The 11,060-nt window shown below is 42.0% G+C and overlaps 1 protein-coding gene across 1 annotated transcript in view; it reads right to left on the reverse strand.

Annotated features, from left to right (window-relative positions):
* FRZB (frizzled related protein) overlaps positions 1-11,049 on the reverse strand; it is a 27,026-nt gene extending 15,977 nt beyond the window's left edge. Inside the window, exon 1 of the mRNA XM_026091004.1 lies at positions 10,719-11,049. Within this exon, the coding sequence (XP_025946789.1) occupies positions 10,719-11,049 (331 nt within the window). The remainder of the gene's footprint in view (positions 1-10,718) is intronic.
* Between the last annotated feature and the right edge of the window lie 11 nt (positions 11,050-11,060).

The following is an 11,060-nucleotide window of genomic DNA, read 5'->3' on the forward strand; positions in this document are numbered from 1 at the left end:
AGAAAGAGAGGGGGGGAGAAAGAGAGGGGGGGAGAAAGAGAGGGGGGGAGAAAGAGAGCGAAAGAGAGGCACTGTGCCAAACTTATAAACGTTTCTAAAGCAGTTCTTTGGAAGTGGAATGTGTCCCGTATTGGTAAAATGCATAATTTCAAATCTGTTGCTTATTAAATCACACTTCCGTTACTGAATTTATGCATATACTTAATAATGAAAATGAATATATTATTGCATATAATATTGTACAAGTAAGAAAGAATAGATGTTTAAAATACAGGAGAGACAAGTTATGGGGGAGAGGTAGCACACTTTATTAGAATGACAAATAAAACAGAACAAACAGATGAGTCTTCAAATAAAAAGCCCTTCTTCAAGTCTGTATGCCCAAAAGATTGTCCAGCTTTTTCATCTCTAGAAACTGATGTCATACAAACACCATCTTTCTTACATCCTTACATTATCATGTATACAACAACACAGCTATTAAAACATAGAACAAATTAATCCATGATTATGTAACAAAAGCTACACTCTTGCAACTAGAGCTATAAGGATCTGGCTGTAATAGGCTGCTGATGATACTTGGTATAGGTGAAGGGTTTAGATATGTGGATTAAATTTTAAGGGCTGGGACCGTTATTTAATCATAGATCCTGAACTGTAAATATGCATTTAAAATACTTAACTCTTTACCAGAGATCTAATACTACATACCCGATCTTCTGATTTTGCCCATACATTAAAAAAAAAGTCTTAAAGTATTTTTATACTTCTTTTATATTTCTCATAGCATGAGACTTCCTTTACATAAATGGACATATGGCTAAATGATAGGGCAAGCATAAGTCTGAAAAAACAAAACAAAAACAAAACTTAGTTAACTAACGCAGTAATTAACTTCACAGAACACTTCAGAAACAAGATTCCTACCAATGTAATGAGCAAAGGGTACAGGAAACAACACAGAACAATTCACTAGATGCTTTATGTCCAGTATCCCGTCCCGGTAACAGTCAAAACCATCTTCCTCCAAAGAAGGTTTCAAACTACCCCAGTACCTTAGTTTATAGTATAAAAAATATTTTAATGGTGCAATTTAGTCTTCAGCCATAATGTACTTCTTTGGTAGCCATAAGGCTTCTCCATATTGCCTTGTAACAAGTCAAATTACATACACTACTTCTTATTTGTTTTACTATGATTATTCATGTGAGATATTCTTGAAAAAAAAGTTATTTGTACGGGGTAATAATTAAAGGTTGTGACTGCTACCAATGATATATGGTAATAAAAGAGATTCTTCATCAAATTTAAATGCATTTTACATTTTATCAAGTGCTTTCTTGTATTCCAGGACAGGAGGAAAGAAGTAAAATGGTTGTCTTTAAGCAAATGATAAATAAAAGGATGATTATCATATTTCTTTTCATTCTTCTCCCTTCGCAGGGAGAAGCTCTGTTGCCTTGTTATAGTATATTTAGTTGGCATTTCTCTTTAAATCTACAGCTCTTTCTGACTTGGTGACAGCATACAGCCCACTTCCTCCTATAGTTCAGTAATTCTCTGCTCTCCCCCCATGACAGAAGGAAGTACATAAAACATTCAACTCGGGCTCTCCCTCTCCTGGGGACGAGGAGCGGCCCGAGGTATTTGCCGCACTCCAGGCATTCAAGGGAGTAAGGGCACTGGCACTCTCGCAGAGAAGCTCTGCAGGTCTGCTGCCACTCTAATTCTGTTGTCTTGGGCAACTACTCAGTTTGCCTTTAAGACCAGCTCACTCTGCACATGTCCAAAACAACTTTTTCTGGTCCTTCACCTGGCCCAACAAATTACAGTTCCTGCCAAAATAGGCATGTCAGTTATGAATGAAGGGACGTTTTGTTCACACTTCTAAGTCACATTCCCTGTGCTAATAAAACTGTTAATGGGGGCTAAACCAAAAAAGGCACAGAAAGACACCCTCCCAAAACTGAAGGCTGATCCAAACATTCATGAACTTTGTGGTGCTTGTATGTCAGATCTGCATTTTGATCCAAACTGCCAACTTCTGACCATCCAGAAAAATCACCTACTGTTCTTTTTAACTTCATACTCCTACACAGGAATGTTTTTGGTAACAAAGGCAGCATTTGTTATCAAAGACAGGGATTCTAAAGGATTTCATTAATAAACAATTCTACAAGATAATAAATTTGTATATTAAGGTACAAATCCAGAATTAGAACCTACGAGTGGATCCAGTTTGATACCCCTGCTACATCAGTGGAAAGTTCAGTTGACTCTGGAGTTTTAACTAGAGACAAATGTGATAAAGCTGGTGTATTTCTGTTACTGTGGGCCAGATCCCCAGCCCTGATTTATCAGCTTTTGTCCACCGCAATCAGCAGCACTATAATAATTTGCATCAGCTGAGGAACTATAACAGCAAAAAAAACCCAGAGGGAATTAGACTGCTTTCCACCAGACGTTCTCTTCTAGTTCTAGGCACGTGATTTTTTTTTTTTTTTTTTTTTTAAAACAAAAGACAACACACGACATCCACAACCTCAAATTCTACGTGCGTGTGCTTGCCAGTTCACTTGTCCTATCCCCAAACCAGCAGTTATGGAGATCTGATGAAACAGTTGGCTGTACTGCAAAAGAGTAATTTGGTAAGAAGTTGTGTTCAGAACAGCTATTAAAGGAATTATGTTCAGTTTTTGTGCCTAAGTTAAGGCTGTGGTGCACAATATATTGTACTCTGCAATTGTGGTCACAGTAAGGTGTTTGTCAATGAACGAAAGGGCGCTAAACAGGTACTGTTAAACCACTTAATGATTCATTTCCTTAATTTTGAGGGCTAGGCCAGGCAAGTATTGAACTGACCCTAAGTTGATGCTGCTGTTTCTCAGTGTACTTATGCATATTTAGGGATGGGCAATTACTAGAGAGAGAGGAGCATAGGCCTGTGGGACAAAGAACTGTGAGAGGATACCCGAGACCTTCATCACTGCAGAAGACAAATCGGAAAAGGCTCCTCACGTCCCTGATCCTTCCCCCACATCCAGCAATCAAGCTTACAGTGCCCAGTGTCTCCTCGCCCGCAGCCTGCCCATGCTTCTCCCCTGTCTCCGGGGCCAGGGCCGTGGCAGATTAGGGCAGGCTAAGTCTCAACCACCCTGCTCCTGCCCTGGAGTTTCCTCGTGCAATGCGCAGGATCCGCCCTCCTTGGCAGGACACTCCTGCCACTGAGCTCACATCAGCCAAGTGGCGCAAAACCCGGGGTCGGGGCTGCCCCTTCCACCAGCCCCACACACTCGGACTGGCTTAAACCAACCTTGAAGCCCCATCCACTGACCTAGCAGTTGAACATGTAGAGAGACCTCTCTCCATCAGGCTTACATGCACACTTGCTTAGACTTGCAGTTACGATGCAGACAGAAAAAAAAAAAAAAAAAAAAAAAAAAGCTATTTTTAATAATAAACAACTGACTTCCAATTGTTCCACTTCTCTTCAGAACTGACCTCTTTGCCAAGTTCTGTCTACACAAAAGAGTATTTTGACAGAAATATCCGTCAATGATTAGCAGGACTGTCAAGGAGAAATATTATCCAGAGCTCAAACTCTAAGGTTTCCTATTAAAATTTGATTAAGAGAAGGGAGAAAAAAATAAAGTGATTTTTCCCACAAGCAATTCTAATTAATCTTTTTCCAGTGGGAAGCTATAAAAATCACTCAGAATGAGAGCAAATAAAAGCCATTTGTATAGTAAGTTTACAAAATAACAATTGCTGGACCACAGTTTTGGATGAGAGGTTTAGGAAAAAGAAGGAATTTGGTAGAAACTTAATTCTGAGCACACATCTTATTTATGTCAGTTTAAAAAAAAGGGGGGGGGGGGAGAGAGAGAGAGAGAAACAGCCATGAGTAACAGGATCCTGATTGTCACTGCAATTAAAAGAATATCATCCAGCTATTATTGAAGCCATTCCAGGAACACTGCTCTAAACAACAAAACCACAGAGTGTGGTAGTTGTTTGGGTGCTTTCTTCAGATGGAGATATCTGTGACCTCTGTGGATTAAGAAACCTTTCAAAAACACATATGTTTTAGACTTTGTAATCCACTTTAGCTCTTAATACATAGAGAATCTTTGCTTATCTGACTGCAAAAAAAAGGTGAATGAAAATAATATAAAAAATGATGCTAGTTAAAATTTAATATAGGTCACTGCACTGTCTTTGTATGCTAAACCATAGAGCAACTTGCAACCTGACAATACTTCCATTCTATATACACGTAGGGAAATCTGAATCTCTTATCTTTCATTTACATCAATAAGAAAACAAACATTTCTCATTGTCTGCACCAAAGCCCAACAGGTTTTGATAACATTCAGCTGCACAGAGCTCGACTCTGTGCTTAGACCATAAAAGCCATTCTAGGGAATTCAGTCTTCAAAGGCTGGCAAATTGAAGTGATACTATAACATAATCAGTGATATTACCATTAACAAGGTTTAACAAGCGTTAACATTCCTTATTTAACAACTTTTAAATTCTCTTATTTATGTTTACTCATAGTGTCTCCTTCAAAGCTTGCAGCTTGTGATTATTTGGTCTTTAACTATGAAATTAGTCCACTTGAAAGCTGTGCAAATGACTAAAACAAATCTCCGCTCTAAAATGACAACCTCAGCATACGCAGTCATGCTGAGGAAGGCATGCTTTGTGTAGTCTGAAATACTTTCCTAACACTCTTATAGAGTTTGACTACAATAAGTAGAGCCCGGCAAAGTGTGATCTCAAGTTTGGAAACAACTATTTTGGAAATTAAGTTATTATCATATGAAAAATGAGCATGAGAAATGATTCTTTCACTTTTGTTTTAAGCATACAATGCCTAATTCACATAGTGGATTACTATGATTTCATCTAGGCAGACATGATTAAACTACATTTAAGATGCTCAAAATATGTCTCCCTCAATTAAATAACATTTAATTTTCTTTAATGTTTAAGATGTTTAATGTTTAATTTTTTTTAAAGATTTTGAATTCTGAACAGTTGTCTTAAAATAATCTCCCCAAATGGTTCTAACACAGATTTTATGTGGTTGGTATCTTGCTATGATGTTTCCTTTTCTCCAGCCCCTCATCAAAAGCCCTACACACCTTCAAGCCATTTTTATATCTGCTTATAATACAGTCTGTCCCTGTTCCAGGACAAGTGGATAAAGAATGCACAATGATCAGCGGCTAGTTTGGGGTAGTGGAAAGGCCCAGCTTTTCTAATATGGAAATTCACAAACGTTTAAACTGCTCCAGAATCCTCTCGAGACAGGAGTTAGAGGATTTGCATTATGAGACTGTAAGCTGTGAACTCCAGAAATATGGAACCAGATAACTGGATGGATCTGGCTTCCCCATGGAAGATGCAAGTTAAATCACAAATTAAGTACTGCTTCTTATAAGTAATGAGACATTTAACAAGATCAAATATAGTGAGATATGACTGAGATATTTTTCAAAATTCTATAAGGGAAACATGAAGGTCTGCAAAGTTATCCCTACAATAAGCAACAAGATATGGCGTTTTTCTAATTTTAAAGTATGTCCCACTCAAACATAACTTCAATATTTGCAAAGTGAGAAATATAGCTGACAGAACTGTCCTCAAATACACTTGCTATCCATTATATTGCTCTCATTTTATTATTTCCCTCTTCAAAACAGAAATAAACTTGTAACTTGATTATAAACAGCGTGATAGACAGTAGCAGACCAGCACACATGCTTAAGGGCTTTTCTGAATCAGCATCTGCATGCCAGCAATGAATGTGGTCATTTATTATGTGTAAAATTAAAGACAGGCTCTTAGATTCCAAGAGCTGACAGGCTGGGTCATGCAGTGGTGAGCAGGACTTGGCCTTTGCTTGCTTCTGTACACGCTTCTTGCTACTTCACAAAATAAGGAAGATTTGACAGGAATGAAGAAAACAGATCACCTGATAAACTTGAGGAAGAGTCAGCTTGTGCACCCAGCACGCAGACACCGAAATATATGGAGCAAGGGACATGCTGAACAATATACATAGCAACACTACTTACATACAACTATTCAGCATATATCATACAACAACAGCATATATCAATGTCTGCGAGTGGAATCACTTTCATCCATGAAAAACATAGGATAGAGGCATAAGATAAAAAGCCTGGGATAGAGCTGACCTTAGCACACACTGGTCTTGCAACTGGGAGGTTGACACACTGTCAAGAGGGTTTTTTTATTCTCCCTCCTGGACTGTGATTTGTGGGATCCTCCAAACAAACCAAAATATTCAGTGTCATACTAGCCTCCAAAACATCTGCATAGTGCCTTTTAAACACAGGCCTGGAGATTCCCTCTGTTATGGAAGTATAAAGGAATCCAGGTGTTTTCAACAGGTGATGAAAACTGGACTTCACCAAACTCACTGACAGATATGAAGTATCTGTAATATACAGCACATAATAAGTATTATTTATATATTATTGTGTTGTTATATATTATACAAATATAATATACATAAAGTAACAAGAAAGGTATGTTTCTCACAGGATAAATGTTTGAAGGTGGTCCCTAAAACCTGAATGACCTTGGCCATCCAAAATCAGCAGCAGAGTATAACAGTCCATGTGGAGTTTTGGGGGACAGCACAAGCCAAGAGGGTCCTCTGCCTTCTCTTAATTCTAGTTGCATAGGTTTTCTCTAACTGAATCCTAAACAAGGCACTGGTAGTATTCTTACCAGCCTTCTCCATCACGGACATATTAGTGGCTAATTCATCCCTTTAATGTGCAGGCAGCCCTGAAGAAACATTAGGAGAAAGACACAAATATCTCCCTCATTCTTGCAAAGAGGAAGTCTCCTCAAATCCTAGGCTGCCTATGAAAAAAGAAGTTGTTTAAACCTCATGGAGGTTTAAAACATAACCTGTGTATCAATAACTGCGAGTGAACTTTTTACTGGGATCTGCAACAGATTTTACCAACCACAGCTTCTCCACATTTTATAACAACCACAGTATCGTATGCATGGGGTGTACAACTGATATGAGTGAAATTCTTCACCATTTACTGTAACATCAACTAAAGAAAAAAAGTCAAGTGGATTCCAAATGAACTTCAACTTGGCATTGTCAAAATGACCATTAAAGTAAAGACCAATTACTTTCATGGTGACAGAGATCAGACATAATGAGAGAAACGGGTTTGTAGGACCTGATAAGGCAGAACTTCCAGGAATCTCATATTGTGAAGCAACAATCAACAGTTTGCACACCCATGTATTCAGTCTCTGATCAGGCACCCAGATGAGAAAGGCCGGCAGTATAGCTGGTTCTGGCACAAATCAGAGCTTGTCAGAGCACCCAAAAGGGATTTTTTGCTAGGTTCTATACAGATTCTTCCTGGCTGCAGGAGAGCCAGATGACAACTGAACTGGCATGACATTAAACCGTCAAAAACGTTTCAATGCATTGAACCAGCAGAAAAACCTGCCACACCACAAGCACTTTGTGTCCTGTGGCCATCTTTCCCATGATAGCTGGAATTCTCTGACTCTCAGACTGTATCCGACACTTACGAACTGCCACTGCCAATGCCTCTTACAAGCAACTCACACCACAGAAGACGGCCTTCCTCCATGTGCACCGCGTGTCAGAACAGCCCTTTCACACAGCTGAATCACAGGTTCATAAGAGACATATGGCGGAACATTAGGAAAAGAAATGGAAATCAGGCCTTCTGAACTGTCCCTACTCAATGGCAAACATCTGAGCATGTTATCTTTTAGGCTGCCACCTTACACAAGTGATTAAAAAAATACATTAATCCTCCTCAGTTAATAATGCAGAGACCTTGAGAGGAAAGAATACAGTAGAATCCTGTCACTCTGCAGGCAGCAAATCCTTTTTTTTTTTTTTTTTKAAAATGAAAAATGAAGATTTCATTTCTGAATAATAATAATAATAACAATAATAATAATAAAACTCTTCCGCAACAAAAGCCACTGAAAAATGAATTTGTGTGTGTCTGTTCTACTAAAAGTAGTTTACAAACAGCATGAGGTTCAGGAGCGCTCCGGAGGAAAAATAAGAGTATTGTATACTAACCGTGGAGCAGTTTGTTATTTTCATCTTCTACTTGGCTGCAATCCTTTATTTGGAGAATTGGGAAATGTTCACCTTACCTCTTCCTAGAACAGGAATACTTCATTCCGCTTTCTAAAGGAGCATTTTTATTCCCTCAAGAAGGATTCTTTCAGTCTAGTGAATAATACATTGGTTCAAAATTTTAAACCCAGAAATGAGAATGTCATCAGGTTCTCATTCRCTGAAAGAAAGTTTTCATGGATTCTGGACTGGAATCATTCAAAGAGGTTATTGTACTACTGTGGTCCTCAGAAATAGGTAACTCTGGGGCAATTTTAGCAAAACTTCCTCCCTTCAGATTTGAATGTGATTGCTTTCGAACTGCTGTAGACTTGCCAAGCCTCACCCAGTTTGGATCCATTTTAAGGCAGTTGTGAAAGCATCTCAATGCTGTTGAGAAATGAGTTTGGTGTTCAAAACCGCATTCCCCAAAACCATCCCAACAGGTCTGCAGCCCTCAAAAAACAAGAAGAGATGCAGAGACAAAAATAGGTAGTCAAGTTTATAGGCTACGTACCATTAGAGAAGTTAAAAGAAGGAAGGGAAGGCTAGAGAGGAACAACTGGAAGAGTCAGAGAGAACTTTAATAACAACTTGAGATATCACGGTATGATTACTGAGTGTTATACAAATCTTGAAGAGTTAGAAAGGATAATTTGATGGAACCAGAGAAGGAATGGAGTTAGTCTAGCCTACAAATAAACGGGGAGGAGTAAACAGAGAAGCTTATCTGGGGAAGGCTGAATGGGGAGAGCACAGTCAGGAAACTAAAGCATGAGATCTTATTAGGAGAAGAAAACAGGAATTACAGTATTCGACATTACTAGTAATGGGATAAAAACACAGTCAAACACCAAAGTGCTGATCACAGCACATCAGAAGAAAAAAAACTTTCATTCAAAGGACACTGGTGATGGAGAGGGAAGGATGAGGGAGAGATGGAATAGATTACACCCAGCAAACTGCCGCAGCCTGGCGCTGTGGGCTGTGCAGCAGAGGAGTGGGCTGCAGCAGCAGGAGTTACTAACAAAGAGCGCGAGGAAGCCCGAAGGGTGCACAGGTGCATTCCTGCCTTATCCCGTAACTTCCTGTTAACTGCTTTCTGGCCAAAGCTTGCTTTTCTGCTGCTTTGACACAGAGGTCACACAAACTCACCACCACTGTGACTTACAGCATGTTCTTTGCAACCTGGTTACATCATTGGTAAATGTTTTTCCCAAATGAGACAGGTCATTTTGTAAAGGTCAAAGCTCAGCCATGATAACTACCAGTGCCTACTTTAATTTCCTATTCAATAGCTACTACACTTAAATACTTCTGTGGTGCTCGTCTTACTATGTTGCAGTTGTGCAGTGCTAGCTGTTCCACCCCAAAGGGAGCTGCTATCTGCTACAAGCAGAATCGCACCCTTGGCAGAGCAGAAAACCTCAGCAATAGCAGTTTTGCAGTGTCCTGGTGACACAAAACAGTTGGAAGCCTTCACCCAGCCACATGGAGATTTTCCTACTGCCCAGGTAACCCTTAGACAGCAGCACGGTAACGTACCTAAAAATCAGTTGCCAGCAATCTTGTGGTATCTAACACAGTAAGCATAGCCAATGAAACAGGATGCAGCTGGAAAGCTGCTGGGCTCTGTGGGCTTGAGTGGCCCCTTGGAGGCCATCGTGTTGGGACATGGGTTAGAGCAGATGAAGCTGCCTTAACACTGGAACCAGCCTTCAGCTCCCCCCAGGACTCCAGCAATGAGAGGTACTAAAAATGCACCTTTGTTGCCCTCCTCCTGACCATACCGGGGTACCCAGTGCAGGACCTGTGCGGTAACGGTGCATTAAATGCAAGCATGTGGTCATGAGTCTGTTCTCTCCCCCTCAGCCGCCCCGCACGGGTTGTGTGACTTGCCTGTGCTGCCGCTGGCACGGGCCTGCTGGGGGATGGCTGCGCCCCGACTCGGGTCCCACCATGTAGGGCCAGGCGAGGGGCGCCCCGCAGCCACCCCTCGCCAGTGCCCCAAAAACCCCATGGGGCACAGTAGCAACTGGTCCTGCTGGTGAGTGGCGGCCACCCTGGAGGGAGCGGATGGCTGAAGGAGGGCTAAAGCCAGGCGCTCGGCAGATCAGCTGGCGGCAGGGACAACAACGACGAGCATTTCCCACAAGCATGCCTCCTAACAGCAACTGCGGCTGACAAAATACTAAAACGGGGTATAAAAAGTTTCCTGCGTACGTGAAAGCTGCCAAAAGCAAAGTTTTAAACCTTACCACACTCTGCCAGAGAGCTGTCATTTGCCAGGTATTTGCCTCCTGGAAGGAGGCAAAACTTTTCCATAACTGATGTTGCGGATAAAGACGGAGAAAAGAGGTAAAAAAGCACAAGGGGTGGCGGGGGGGGGGCTTCCCATAAAGGTCTCGGGGAAGGTGGGGACACCGTTTCCCAACACCATCTGCTCGGGGCGCGGCGAGTGCGCGGGCAGAGGCGCAACCTGCCCGCGGCGGGGGGGCGCCATTGTCCCCGCGGCTCCGCGCCCGCGGYGCGGCGCGGCACTCACCGGCTCCCTCGGCGGTGACGATGGCCTCGGGGGAGATGCAGACGCCGCGGTCGTAGACGGGCAGGTCGTCGCAGGCGAGGCTCTCGGGCCAGCTGTGGTTGTAGCGGCGCATGATGGGCTCGCAGCCGTCGCGGGCGCGCTGGCACACCGACTTGCAGGGCTTGATGGGCTCGTGCTGGAAGTCGATGGTGCAGATGGGCGCGTACATGGCGCAGAGGAAGAAGAGCAGGTCGGGGCTGCAGTTGGTGCCCAGCAGCCCCTCGAACTGCTCGATGGCCAGGATGGCGTTGGCCTGCGTGCTGTGGTGCAGGTGGTTGGGCATCTTGGTCATGTTCCAGGGCA

The sequence above is a fragment of the Apteryx rowi genome, unplaced genomic scaffold (genome assembly GCF_003343035.1).
Source record: "Apteryx rowi isolate R43461 unplaced genomic scaffold, aptRow1 scaffold_89, whole genome shotgun sequence".
Classification (NCBI taxonomy): Eukaryota; Metazoa; Chordata; class Aves; order Apterygiformes; family Apterygidae; genus Apteryx; species Apteryx rowi.